Source organism: Poecilia reticulata, chromosome 18 (genome assembly GCF_904066995.2).
Source record: "Poecilia reticulata chromosome 18, P_reticulata-male-v2, whole genome shotgun sequence".
Taxonomy (NCBI): Eukaryota; Metazoa; Chordata; class Actinopteri; order Cyprinodontiformes; family Poeciliidae; genus Poecilia; species Poecilia reticulata.
The window spans coordinates 4,944,213-4,959,990 of NC_088847.1; the positions used below are offsets into that span (position 1 = coordinate 4,944,213).

General features: G+C 35.0%; 1 protein-coding gene across 1 annotated transcript; it reads left to right on the top strand.

Moving 5' to 3' along the window:
* The first annotated feature begins 9,391 nt into the window (after positions 1-9,391).
* LOC108167202 (uncharacterized) lies at positions 9,392-14,837 on the top strand. The gene is made up of 5 exons (XM_017310434.2): positions 9,392-9,552; positions 10,065-10,415; positions 10,601-10,714; positions 14,300-14,400; positions 14,648-14,837. The coding sequence occupies exons 1-5, from the start codon at positions 9,477-9,479 to the stop codon at positions 14,711-14,713; spliced, it is 708 nt and encodes a 235-aa protein (XP_017165923.1). The 5' UTR covers positions 9,392-9,476; the 3' UTR covers positions 14,714-14,837.
* The last annotated feature ends 941 nt before the right edge of the window (positions 14,838-15,778 follow it).

A 15,778-nucleotide genomic window follows, 5' to 3' on the forward strand; every position in this document is an offset into this window, starting at 1 on the left:
GCAATGCCTCAGCGCGGTATGCTAATGTCAACGGCCACAGCTAACTGTTGGCATTTTTCAAAACACTATTGCACCAATAATGCAACAGTTCTTTCAGTATTTTAGCGTTAAAAGTGTCTTGCCTCATTTTGCTTTAGCTGCAAGATTCCACAAATTATTAACAAGATAATAAAAATCATAATTCCCTTCTGAAGAGTTGATATTTTCCAGTCTTAGACGACTCCCTGTGGCTCAGTTTGCCTCTTCAACCAAAAACTAACCAGTCTTTACCCATGTTATCAACCTCTGTAAATTATTTCATTTCTTGTGCAGTTATAGCTTTTTTGGAGATAATCATAAAAAATAATACAATCTCATATATAACTTTACTGTATTATTTTCTGAAGACTGGATATTACAGACTATGACCAACATAACCAAATAACTCTAAGCGACATCCTGCTGCTGTATAATATTTACATTTTTTGTAGAGAATTGAATAAAATCCATTTTTGTGTGATTAATAGTAATAGGCTAAATGTATTTTTATACACTTTTGAATTTAAAGAAAGTAACAAAAACTCTTTTAATTCTTCCTTTGAACAAATAGAAAATAAGTTGTTAATTTTAAATGATCAGAACAGGCAAGTTCTGATCATTTAAGATCAGAACTTATCTTAAATAATAAGTTTAAGATAAGTTCTTAAACTTATCATTTAAGTTTAAGAACTTAAATGATAAGTTTAATTTCTTAAACTTAAACTTAAGTTCTAAACTGGAAAATTAAGACACTTATATCTTAATTTTCTACACTGGAAAAAGAAGAAACCTACAACCTAGTTTTTTGCAGCTGTATGTTAAATAAGCTGCAAAAAACTTATTTAACATAAGTTAAATAAGTTTTTTAACTTATTTAACATAAGTTAAAAACTTAAATAAGTTAAATAAGTTAAAAATAAGTTTTTTAACTTATTTTTTAACTTATGTTAAATAAGTTAAAAAAATAAGTTTTGTAACTTATTTAACATAAGTTAAAAAACTTATTTAACTTATGTTAAATAAGTTTTTTGCAGCTTATTTAACATACAGCTGCAAAAAACTAGGTTGTAGGTTTCTTCTTTTTTCCAGTGTAGAAAATTAAGATATAAGTGTCTTATGTACCGTTTAAACTGTGGTGGTCTGCGCTGTCAGGTTGGTGGTCTGCGCTGTCAGATGGGTTCTTTCTGGCTGTAACTGTGATGGTCGTTCCTTTTCCTTCAGCTTCCATTAAAACTGGTATCTCCACAGTAGCTTTGCAGATGTATTTCCCTGAGTCATCTCTTGTCGTTGTTTCTATTGTCAGAACTGAACACTTATTTTTCTGCTCATTCTGAGAGTCTGTGGACTGATCTATGACAGTTTTACTCTCTATTAATGTTTGGATTTTCAGCCATCTAAAGCGAACTCTGTCAGCTGACCCATTCCAGCAGCAGGTGATCTTTGCTGTCTCTCCTTCTTGGACAGAAACATCCAGACTCTGAGTAATAAGTGTTCCTGAAGAAACACCTGGACAGAGACATCATGTGTGTAAGACCGTCAGTCTGAAATAATTTATTTTGCATTACCATTTTTATGTAGCCAAATTAAAAGATAACGTTGAACCATTTCTAGAGGCTGATTTCAGGGAGCAAATGATCAAACAAAGCCTGCACAATGATATAAGTATTCACTTTCTTGGATATTATTAGCCCTTTATTTTCTTTTGCAAATCAATCATAATTAACAAAATTAGTTTTGCTTTTTGCCCTTAGAATGATAACAAAAGTCCTTAAATGTCAAATCAAAAACTGATATTTTACAAAAATAATGCCAGATGAATGAAATGAAAAATATTTAAAATAAAGTAAATGAATGCATAAACATCTACTCCCTTCAAGTCAGGATTCTAAAAGTCAAAGCAATGCGTATGGTGGAGAAAACAGACAAATAAAAAAGGTTGATCAATGTCAAATTCATATTTTATTGCTCCTTTGCTAATAATTTAAATGTCATTATTTATTAGAATGGTAAATCTTAGTCTGTTTTTATTTTTCCTATTGCTCAATTTTACAGAAATATAGTAACTACAGTGTTTTCGATATTCTTGTTGTCAAGAACATCGACAATAAAATGTTCTTAGCCACAGCTAGAACAAGAAGAATCTGGCCATAAACATCTAAATGTAAAGTTTTTGATTTTTACAAAAAGCAAAAAAAAAATATAATTTAAATTTGAAAATGTAAAATTTACAAAAAATTGTAAAGTTCTACAAAAATCAAACATTCATATAATCTAACTCCAATGAACAACAGCAAATTGACAAAATGTGATTTTTTTTTCACTTATAAATTTTTCCCCAAATTTTCTATGAGCAACGGTTTTGTTCGCTCATAGAAAATGTATATAACTTACATGTTTTATGCATGTAAGTTATATATGAACAAATATCTGAGTTAATCTAAACATTCAGAAAGTCAACAACTTTAAGTTACACTTTGTGAAATAAGTGTAATCTATAAATTAGTTGTTACTTACTCCATGAGAGCATCAGCAGACAGCTCAGTAGAAACGCCATGATCCCAGTTTGGTTTACCGCTGAATACTGATTCATGCCTCTTCATGATCTGTGACTTCTAACACAGATCACACTGCAGGCGCTCTCTCTATTTGCTGGGTTTTTATATTTTAAAACAAACGTGTAAAGCCACACATTGTTCCTTCCTCTAGTTGAGTTGGGGACACACAAACTTTCTGTTTTTTCATGACTAACCTGTAAGCCATGCTCTTCTTACTCTTATTTAATGATAAAATACGGAATTTCTTCTCACCACTGCATCCATTGTTACATGTAACTTGTAGTTATATTATGCTTCTTAATTGAGACCGAACATGGAAAAAAAAGGAGTAAACAACACAGACAATAAGCTATTTACAGCAGTTTAAGGTTCTTCGCAGAAAATACATATCACTGATGCAAATATATATGTAATATCGCACATTCAATAACTGCAAATGTCCAGTCCAAAAGTGACTTAGTACCAGTCAGTAATATAGCTATATTTGACTTCATTTAATACTTTTGGGTCACTCTGTTGTTCTTTGGCAAGTACGCTACTTGAACATGGACGCCAGTGTCTGTGGTAGAGTTGGGAATGAGAGGCCTGATGCGTTCAAGAGCAGTCAGGACAATAAAAATGTCACCACAAGCTAATATATATCTCCTTCTCCTTCTCATCAGTTTAGGATATCATTGAAAATTCAACTTATTTCAGTACTTTATTTAACAAAAACAATTCCAAACAGAATTGCTCTTTGGCAGCCTCTTTGTTCTCTGTATGTGATACAGTGCCTGTGGTACAGTTGGGGATGAAAGGCCTTGCATGCAGCTGAGTTCAGGAGCAGTCATGAAAATAAAAATGCCGAAACACGCTGATCAGATTAGGACATCACTGAAAATTAAACAATTTTACAAATCATTAATATTTGAATAATTGATTGGATATTTATTTTGTAACTCCAGCCTGTGGCCAGGAGGAAATGCTGTAGTCCACCAGCATTTCAACATCATGTGTTTTTACCCTCCCTGTTGGAGGGCAAAAAGCTGATCAGCAATGTTGACTACCATTGGTTTTAGTTGTGAAGTTGTCAACATAAAACGCTAAATCTTAAATGTACACATGACTTAAGAAAGAAAAATCTAGCTGTCAACACTAAGACAACTAGATAACATGGTCAGGAAAAAGTTCTCATTAAAAAACAAAATAGAGAGAGAGAGAGAAAAATAGGTCAGTTGTGCTAGCTTGACTTTGACAACCTTAACATTTGGACGTGCTGCAGAATTTGATGGTTTGGTTCTGTTAAAAAAAGGCGACCCACACACCGACTCCCTGACAGACAATCAGTATAGCAGGTGTTTAATTTAGCTAATCAAACCATCTTTGTGGTAACTAATGTACCACAGCAATCACTTAATAATCACATTAATAATTGCAAAATAAAGATCAGACCTGAAAACATAAAACTGTAATGTAAAAAACTTTGTTTCTTGTGTGGGAAATGTTTGCGTATTTTTTGGTGTTGAATTCTGATACGTTAGTGTCATTGTTGCCAGTCAGTTGCTACGGCAACAAGTCTGCGTGTAGATGACACAGAGAGCAAGACAAAATAAGAATATGAGTGATTTTGAGTTATTCTTTGGCGGTTCTTCTGCATTATGTTTTCCTTTGATGTGGTGCACTGCACAGAATTAACAATATCTACAAATCCAGGTTTTATTTTGTGAACAGAATCGTTCTACTGCAGCAGAGCGGCTTTGCATGGCAGATAAAAGAATCATCTTTTTGCCCTCCAGTGTTGTGAGCATGCGCAAAATTGCAACCAGTAACATCCAACTTGTCTTTACTGATGCTTGTTTAAATTGCAATTAGATACTAATGAAAATCAACCTGATGACATAGGAGATAATAAGATAAACATAAATGTAAATATGTTAAAAGCTGATAGGCAGCACAGACGTAAAGATCTAAACATTCTAGACGTGACTCCAGCTGAGCTCCAGAACACTAAGAGTTTAAAAGTGAGGATTATTGAGGGTTAAGAGAATTACTGGTCACAACATCTTTTAATAAACTCATGTCAGAAAGACTTGCAGAATAGCAGAGAGAGTACTGAGAAAGAGTAGGGGAACATGAACACTCGGCCCCTCAGATGGAGGCAACAAACTGAGGATGTGGTTAACACCAACACGTCCCACCAGCTACAAAGGGAGGCTTACTTAAAGGACAAAACAGACTCTGATCACGACAGGAGCTCAGCTGCAACCGTTAGAGCTGCAGCAGTACAGGACTACAGCAGACGACTGTAGTTGCTGTCTAGATGAATAATGTTCTTCCCTATTTCAATAATACATTTATTTTAAGAAGAAGAATGGAGGCTTATTGTTACCACTATAGAGATGTGAGTTTCAAAGAATATTAAGAACGGTAATGCTGTGGTGGAAGACTGCGGCCTTGTAAAAATTCCCATCACATCGTTTAAAAATATAATATTGCACACACCGGTTCATTCTCTGGAAAGTTTTCATCCACTCGAATCGCCACAAATCGGCCCTGAACGTTGTTTTGAACATGCCTCACCCACAGGGGGCAGTGTAATGCAAAATTAAACCTGTGTCAGCCAATCAGATTGTTTCAAAACAACCACGACTTCCTATTAGGAATTAAACATAGCACTATGAGGTTAATTTGTGTGGAAGTTTTAAAATGGTGCATTAGAATATACATTTAGTATAACACAAGACAATGTCAATTAGGAATCATGCCCAAGAAAGCATGTGGATGTATTGGTGCATTATTCATAACAATCATAAACATCCTTTGTTTTTTCATTGCTTTCATCTCTAATGAAAGCAGTCAAAAACTTTTCAAGATTTTAAGCAATAAAAAACTTGACAATGTAGTTTGGTTGCTTTAGTTACTCAGATGTGCGTCTAAACAGAAGTCTGAGAAATAGGCACAAAGTTCATTGTGTGCCTACGTAATAACATTGCCACTAACCCTCTAGTACTAAATTTTACTAAGCTGCATAGGTGTGATTTCCTATTTACTACTTTGATCGGGCACTGACTTCCTTCCTCTGTACATCTCTAAAAAAACATGATTCAGAATGTATAATGGTAGAGAAGGTAAGCAAGCCAATGGTCAAACCTAGAGGATGTACACATTGAATGATTAAATTTTAGTTAAATTCACCATCAGATCCACTTTCAGTCTCGTTTTATTTAAATCGCTTCTCCTAGCAACCTGCTATTAGCCTTGCTTACGTCTACTGAAGTGTTAACCACCAGAAAGCCAGGGCTAGGGCAGATAACCACAGGGGAGCATCATCAGCAAGGAAATAAACCGACAGACCTTTGATATGAATAGTACAATAAAGCAGGAATTAAAGCTAATATTTAATGAATACAGTTTTAGGCATTGTATTATTAAAGAAGACAACCCAAATATATTAAAACTAAATGTAGATTAAAATGGAAAACACTCACAGAACCCAAAAACTAGGCATAAGCCATTATGAGATTGTTGTGGTATGACAACACACACGATATCATGGTTCTATGGGGTTCCATTTGAATCAAAAATAAGTACAAGTCATATGTGTAGATGTGTCGTTGCTATGTGTCATTGGTCTATGTTGCATGTAGACGATGCACATGTAGATGTTGCATATGTCTATGTCGCATATGCGTTCGCTGCATATGTGTTTGCTGCATATGTAGATGTTGCATATGCGTTCGCTGCATATGTGGTTCATGTCGTTGGTCCGTGTTGCTATTGCCTGTTTTCTTCGCCATTAAAAAGTCTTGAAGTAGGTCATGTCTGATCAACTTGTTTATTAGATATAAAAAAATGTTGGTCTTTCAATATCAGTGGTTTCAATAAAATTGTTTTCAAAATGTTAAGATTTCTACAGCTAACGAGGTCGAGGGGTCCTGGACCACTGAAGGGGGCGCTAAATTTCTTTTTAAATCTGTATATCTTTATTTTTAAGAATAATTTTCACTGCCGGCATGTATTTGAACTTCTCTCTCTTATTTACTTCTGCGCAGCTCACAGTTTTAAACAAATTCTGTAGTTTTCGGTGTACTTCTAAATCTGCTCCTTAGTCGCATCTTTTTGGGCCTTTTACTACCTCTAGTGGCGCGGGGTGGTAACACAACTAATATAATTACATTACTAAATCAAAATGCTACAAAGTATTTATTATTAATTCTGGCAGTATGATAATAATAATAATGTGCCTGTGCAAATTACAAACCGGATTCCAAAATAGTTGGGACACTAAACAAATAGTGAATAAAAACTGAATGCAATGATGTGTAGGTGCCAACATCTAATATTTTAGTCACAATTGAACACAAATCACAGATTAAAACTTTAAATTGAGAGAATATATAATTTTAAGGGAAAAATATATTGTTTCAAAATTTCATGACATCAACAAATCCCAAAAAAGTTGGGACAAGGCCATTTTTACCACTGTGTGGCATCTCCCCTTCATCTTACATCACTCAACAGACGTCTGGGGACAGAGGAGACCAGATTCTCAAGTTTAGAAATAGGAATGCTCTCCCATTGATGTTTACTACTGGCCTCTAACTGTTCAATCGTCTTGGGCCTTCCTCTTTATGATGCGCCAAATGTTCTGTATAGGTGAAAGATCTGGACTGCAGGCTGGACATTTCAGTACCCGGATCCTTCTCCTACATAGCCATGATGTTGTGATTGCTGCAGAATGTGATCTGGCATTATCTTGTTGAAAAAAATGCAGGATCTTCCCTGAATGAGACAACGTCTAGATGGGAGCATATTGTTCTAGAACCTGAACATAGTTCTCTGCATTAATGGAGCCTTTCCAGACATGCAAGCTGCCCAGCTTGCATGTCTCACTGATGGTGAGGAGCCCACCATCAGTGAGATCAGTGAGATTATTATTATTATTAATAATAATAATAATAATAATAATAATAATAATTATTATTATTATTAATATAATAATAATAAAATTATTATTATTATTATTAATATTATTATTAATAATAATAATTATTATTAATTAATAATTAATAATAATTAATTATTAATTAATAATAATATTATAATATTATTATAATAATATTATAATATTATATTATTATAATATTATTATTATAATAATAATAATAATATTATTATTATAATAATAATATTATTATTATTATTATTATTATTATTATTATTATTATTATTATTATTATTATTATTATTATTATTATTATTAACCTAATGCCACTAGAGGCAGTAGAAGGCCCAAAAAGATGTGACTAAGGAGCAGATTTGGAAGTACCCCGAAAACTACAGAATTAGTTTAAAACTGTGAGCTGCGCAGAATAAAATAAGAGAGAGAAGTTCAAAAACATACTGAGGGTGAAAATCACTCTTAAAATGAAATGAAGATATATCACAGATTTTAAAAAATGGGCCGCGGATCTATGGGAAATAGTGCCCCCTTCAGTGGTCCAGGACCCCTCCACCTCGTTAGCTGCCCTGACTAATGCCTAAAGAAAATACGAGGTAGAAATCTTAACATTTTGAAAACAATTTTACTGAAACCACTGATATTGAAAGACCAATATTTTTGTAATATCTAATAAATTATTTGATCATACATCACCTACTTCAAGACTTTTTAATGGCGAAGAGAACAAGCAATAGCAAGACGGACCAACGACAAGGACCAACGACATGAACCACATATGCAGCGAAAGCATATGCAACATAGACATATGCAACATAGACATATGCAACATCTACATGTGCAGCGAACACATATGCAGCGAACGCATATGCGACATAGATATACGCAACATCTAGATGTGCATCATCTACATGCAACATAGACCAACGACATAGACCAACGACACATAGCAACGGCACATCTACACATATGACTTCTACTTATTTTTGATACAAATGGAACCCCATATTCTACTTATTTTTGATACAAATGGAACCCCATAATATGCAACATCTAAATGTGCGTCATCTACACGCAACATAGACCAATGACACATAGCAACGACACATCTACACATATGACTTCTACTTATTTTTGATACAAATGGAACCCCATACTATGGAACTAAAGTGTTTCTGTTAAAGTTGGGGTTTTCTGATTGACATAGTGGCTGTTTTTCAGGTTAAAAATAGCTTTTAGGAAGTTATTATAGACTATTACCAGCCAGGAGTTTGTATCTGTGTACCTGGTAAATCTTAAGGCAGTGGTTCTTAACCTGGGTTCGATTGAACCCCAGGGGTTCGGTGAGTCGGCCTCAGGGGTTCGGCGGAGCCTCTGCCGCGGAGGTAAAGACACACTTGTGTAAAGTCGTGATGACGACCCGCTTTACCATCACTTGCTGCAGAGGATCACGTTACATTGCTTAGCTAATCAGAGCTGCGGAGGAGCACTGATTAGCTAATCAGTGTTGGGAGGTTGGAATAAGAAGGGTTCGGTGAATGCGCATATGCAACTGGGTGGTTCAATACCTCAAAAAAGGTTAAGAACCCACTGCCTTAAGGAGAGGAGCGCACGTACTAAACTGAAACTGATCACTGAACCAGATATATATGCGAACATTATTCTGAACGTCTCTGACTTTCCTTTTTAACTCTGTCTGCAGTGTTTCTTAGAGATCTGTGGTGATTGTGTTATTATAAAAGACAGAAGGGTGAATCTCAGAGGCCGTTTCTCTGAACCATCTCTCTTTCTCTCTCTCTGCCGTCTGTCTGAAGACGGAAGGAACAGAATCTGTGGGTTCAGATTCTTTGAAAAAAAAAAAAACAGTCCCGTAATGTTTCTGTTTCTGTTGAGTGTGTGTTGGTCTGAGAGGATGGTGGGTGGTACTTAGAGCAGCGACAGGAGATGTAGATCATTCTTCTGTAATGAATCGAGGTGGAAAGATGAAGTTCCTACTGAGAAGTCTGCTTCTTAGCTCTCTCTGTGCGCTCTCATCATGGAGTAAGTAGAAACAAAACTTCTCCTTCGGTTCCACTTCTTAGCATCGCCGTTTTAGCTTGGGCCCAGACATTATAGCTACAGAAGATGAGGCCATTTTTACGACAGAAATATGAATATGCCTACAATGGTTGGAGTCTTTCAACCATGAAGTTTACTTTTATTTGAAAGTTTTAAATATTTTATATCTAATATCTTTTTATATATGATGGGACGTTTATGGCCTTCCATTATATGTGCACTGAGTCTTTTTATAGATATTTCTTTGAATGCGGATATTTCAATAAAAGTAAAAAGTGAATATGATATTCATGCTATGAAAACGACTGTATAGATTTTGTTACATGCACGATTCCACCTTGTAAAACCTTAATAGTTGAAGTTAAACATTATCTCCACATTGTTTTTACCAAAAACGTTCAAACTGAGGAAAGTTTCAGTTTCTGGTTTTAGTTCTGTAATCATGCAGTATTTGTTTTGTACGAACTAACATACTCCATTGTGTCTCTGTCCAGGTGTTTCTTCAGGAACACTTATTACTCAGAGTCTGGATGTTTCTGTCCAAGAAGGAGAGACAGCAAAGATCACCTGCTGCTGGAATGGGTCAGCTGACAGAGTTCGCTTTACATGGCTGAAAATCCAAACATTAATAGAGAATAAAACTGTCATAGATCAGTCCACAGGCTTTCAGAATGAGCAGAAAAATAAGTGTTCAGTTCTGACATTAGAAACAATGACAAAAAATGACTCAGGAAAATACATCTGTAAAGTTACTGTGGAGATACCAGTTTTAAAGGAAGCTCTAGGAAATGGAACGACCATCACAGTTACAGCCAGAAAGAGCACAAATGACAGCAAAATTGAAGGTAGGTGACTATACTTGCAGCCTTTCTAATAGACAAGCTGTATGCATTACGTAGAATGCATAGCCTGTGTCACATTTTGACAAAAATAAATCTGAATTTTACCAGACGTTTTCTACAACATAGGTTGGAAAGAATGCTTTGTTTTGCTAATAAAAATAAAAACTCATTCCTTTTCTAACATTAAGGGCAAAAAAATACTGGAGGAAATCTGCCGTATCCCGTGATCATTGCCTTGGGTGTCGTGGTCCCGCTCTTCCTCATCACTCTCATCTGTTTCTGCTCTCTGCGCAAGAAGAAAGGTAAGACTAAAACTCCCTCAATAAAACAAAATGTATAATCTTTTATTTTTATATTGCAAAAGAGCATTTCTTTCCCCTTAGATGGTCCCCCCCAAAAAGTTTATTTTACCTGAATATAACAAAGATGCACAATCATTTTTATTTGGAAATCTACGAAAAAGGATTAGTGTATTTTTTCAAATAATTTATAAAATCTTTGAAAAGTTGTACTAAATTTCTCTAGAATACTGCCTCAACTTCCTCTGATTTGCATTGTGAAATGTACCAAAGGGCCAAAACCCACTGACAATGCAATAAATAGCCGCTAACGAAATGTTGAGCTGCAAAGAACAAAAGAGGAAGCCTTTGAAATGTCACATCAAACCTGCAGTGATTGTCTTGTGTCTTTGGACTGTTGGCTGTTTTTCTCTAAATAAGGTTTTAAATGCCCTCTAGGCCACATCAACGGTTATTTAAGGATTATTTTAGTGATTGATGAAGCAGTGAAGACCATTTAATGTCAATGTAACACAAATCTGAGTCAATGTGTTGTTAGGCTGAGGTAAAAGAGTGCAGGATATCTTCTCTTAAAAACATTTTGACATTCATAGTCAAAGTATTGTAAATATAGTCTTGACTGCATTATTGAATACATTTAGTTTTTTACATTGACAGAACAAACATATCAGGGTTTTTATCATATGCTACATCTCTCTTGCTTGTGGAGGGACAAGCAAGAGAGATGTGGAAGGACAAGCACATCCTTCCACATCTCTCTTGCTTGATGTGGAAGCAAGAGAGAAGGATTTTATTAAAGGATTTTATTAAAATAAAAATCCTTCCCTAATTTGCAAAGTTCTCAAGGGATAACCAATCAGAACAGGTTTTTGGTTAAGATTCACTTTAATAAAACAAACATTAGTAATCTTGCTTAGAGCCAGAACTAAACCGGGTTTTGACTTAAATACAAATTTACTTAAATTTCACTGTCATGTTTGCGTTAGTCTGATTTTCATACACCCATCACCAGCTTCATATTTAGATTATTAACTCATCTATACAATTTTTCTACATGTGAAAATATGTGAAAACGCATGTATGTGTGTGTTTCACCAACATTTCTACAAATATTCATTTTAATCCACAAGTTTGAATTTAGTTTTTTTTTTCTCTAACATGTGGTTAATCATTTTAGCAGAACAGCCTTGACCTTGATCATGATTAATATTTATGGACAATATATTCAAGTTAGATCAGTTCCAGGAAACCAACCAATTTAAATAAACTATTATAATAAACTATGTATGTGTTTAAATATCTTGCCAAAAATAATTTAAGCATCAACAGTGTGCTTTTGAAGTGCCTTGCTACAGGGACATTTATACAAGCATTACTTAGATTGTATGTGTATATTTGATCCTGTATGTATAATTATGAACATGTGGCTTAAAAGAAAACTGACCACAAGTTCATATTTGTACACTTAGTCGCTGTTTATAAAATCCATTGAAGTGCTCTACAATCATTTCATACTGCTTAAAGAATGCTGCAAATAAATCATTCAAAGCCCAAAATTTACATGTTGTTCAATCCACAGGATGCTGTGCATAAAATTCCATCCATAGAGCAAGACTGAATTTTCATAGCGCCTTCACAACAAAACATTTCATGAGGCCTTTTCAATCATTCTGTGTTTTGAGAAAAGACTAAGTCAGTTAGGAGGGTTAAAGTCAACCCATCGCTGTTACAGTCCTGATGCGTTAGACATTGTGTCACAGTTGACTTGTGTAAGTTTAAACCACATTTGCTGCTCAAGAGATGTAGCACCATAGCTGAAGATTTAAGTTGATGATATTCAGATATTATCCCTGTGCGGTTTGTGTTTGACACAAAGTTTTTGCCATTAAGAAACATTAGGTGACACTGAGGTAACTAAGTAGATCACTAAACTTCAGCCAAGCATCAGAAACAGCTACAGCTGAAACTACAACCAAACATAAAACCACACTTCAAACCAAAAAGGCGTCACAGGTTACAGAAGTGTTTAGCCCTTCAGGACATGGGTCTTCAGCTCCAACAGTCCTCAATGTCCTGAAACATTTAGCTGTGTCTCTGCTTTAGCACACATGAGTCAAATAATCAGGTCATTAGCATGAATCTAGAGGACTTGACTGGACTTCTAGAGGTAATTCAACCATTTGATTCAGAGACCCATCTAAACATTGCAGGATACCAGCCCTTGAAAACCAGAGTAGAAGACCCTTTCTTCAGGAATATCTTGAACCCTATTTAATGCCTAGGATATTGTGAACCTATTGAGTTTCATGCCACAGTTCAAAGGCTGCATCTCAAATGTGCATGTCATGTTGTTGATTTGTAAAGTAGCACTGGCAGCCCAGACAGGCTGGTTTCTGTGGGTTTGTTGACTGAACACTTCTGCCCAAGAGGTTTGCTTTGGTTCTATTCAAAGAAGAAGTTGCTCTAAAATGGAACGTGTTAAATGTTTTCACACGGAGTAACTATTGTTACAAAAATTATGCACTTTTTTTATTCAACACCATCTATCAAGTATACACTTGCATTTTTGTTATTAATTCAGGAACTTGAAAATTGTATGCCATTAACAGTATTAAAGACAATATGATCACCAGTGGCCGTTTGGCAGTCATAATTATGTTTGCCACTCATGATTTACCTGATCTGATAAAAATATATATACTTGAAAGTGTCTAAAAAATCTAACAGTATTTCAAGTTTTTAGCCACCAAACTTTTTTAAGATGACACAAATGAAAAACTGATCTTATTCGCAACATGAGTTTGAAAACACAAGACAACTGTAGCCACTCCTTTTCCTTCCTGTTGTAGTTGTTATTGTACCAGTTGCAAACAAACTTTTGACCATTAGCCAATCTCAATGCAGCGCCAACAAATCTAAATATAGCCAGTTTTCGTAAAGTATGATTTATTTTGTCACTATGCGAAGTGGGGAGTTACTATTCATTTTTGTTCACAAATGGCAAAACATGTTGAGAAAAATCTCTTGAAAGCCATTTAGAACTCTTTATAAAGTGCATTTTTAAATAAGATTTGGTAAAGTTAATTCAAGTGCAACATTATTTCATCCATCCATCCATTTTCTTGACACCCTTGTCCCTCAGTGGGGTGGGGAGGGTTGCTGGTGCCCATCTCCAGCTAACATTATTTCATTAACAGTAATTATTTCTATTAAGATTGCTAAAGTAATTTTTTGCCAGGTTTGAATCTTTGTAAAAAGAAAATGGGACCAAAGCATGCGCCCTGTGGTACACCTCTGACAAAGATTAGGATATATTTAGCTCGCAATGTTTCAGTAGGAACAGCAAAAATAAGTTCCTGCTTCAGTTTGAAGTGTGATGTTATGTTTATAGGACCCAAAGTGTGTGACTAAACTAGAGCTTTGTGGTGAAAAAGGAACTATAAGAGCATTATTTTTAAAGTAGAAGTGATATCAAGTCTCACTTTCATAGAAACCGATATGAAGCGCAACATTTTCATTTAATTCTTTAGGTGAAAAAATAATGTTTCTGTTTGTTCCTGTAAGTATCTGAAAATGTGTGTTTTTCAGGACAAGCAGCCAGGGTGATCTATGAAGTTCCACACACTGACTCTATCGAAGCAGATATGGACAAAAGCAGCACCAGTTCCTCCAGAGGCTCAACCCAGTGGGTGAGTATGAGTCTGGATATTCAATTATAGTGAGAAACCATAAAAAAACCTTTGGTGTTTATTGATTATTTTTAAACACTTCCTACATTGTGATAAAATTATAACACAAAGCTACATCGCATCTATGGATTTGAATCATTTGTTATGCGCAAATTAGAAAACACATAACAAAAAAAATTAAAAACTAATTTTAAACACGCTGAACTTTGTTGTATTGACACATCTTGTTTCTCTCTGTTCTGTTTAGTGCGAAGTGGCCATGTATGACTCCTTGGATTACTTCGAGCGAGTGGAGCCCAAAAGAACTAAATAGGATCCCATCCAACATTTTCCTACTTGTAATTTTGTAAATACTGTTTATTTCTATATCTGAGTAACACAAGTTATTTTATGTATGTAAATATTTCATATTTTCATATAAACTATGTCTTATTCAATATGGTGGCCAATTCATTTATTCACGTTGTCATTACATATACAGTTATATTCATCTTGTTGGAAAGTTTATTTACGTCAGTTTATTTTCACTCAGTGAGACACTACATACACCATACACTTCATACACACTGATCTTTTCATGTTTTTATTTCTATTATTATGATGATTTTATGCTTAAAGATTAGAATAGCACATCAGATAAAAACAATGTTTTTAATTAATAAAAGTGGGATTGATAAGTATTATAACCTGCATATAGTTATTTTGAAAATGTACGTTTAATCTGACATAAACCTCATTGAAAGACATACTGATCTACTGAATATGACTCTAAGTCTACAAATATGACACATGTACTTTTATGAAGATAAAAGTGTCAAATGTACCTCTAGTGTGACTTAACTACATTACTGGCAGTGGTCCACATCACCAAGACATACTAAGTCTACAGCTGGAAGGGAAGTTTCGCAATACGGACCCTGAATGGAAAGTGCGGTGTTGCCGTGCTGCAGCATAATAGGTCAAAGGCAGGAAGTGGAAAGAGCAAGAGCATGACGGTCAAAGTCTGACTTTGAGCCCTCAGCGTACTCTACATCAATACATCTTTGATTTACTCTGCTGTGACCGTGTCTCAGTGATGTTATCGTTCTAGACACTCATTATCGGAGAGCTTACATACAGATTGTTATGTCCTCTGACTGGAACTTCCATACACCTACCGCTAAAACGCTCCCAGCACCTGCTGAACACACGTTTAAGATTAACGGGGGAGTTCCTACAGCTAGTCACAAATAGAAACACTGTGGTAAGGAAAACACAACTGTTTTTAGTTTGAAACAGCAGGACTGTACTACAGGTTTATGTCAATGGACTAACCACTTCATAAAATGTTAGCTAAATACAGTATAGGCTTTAAGTTTAACAAATGGCTTCCCAAGGA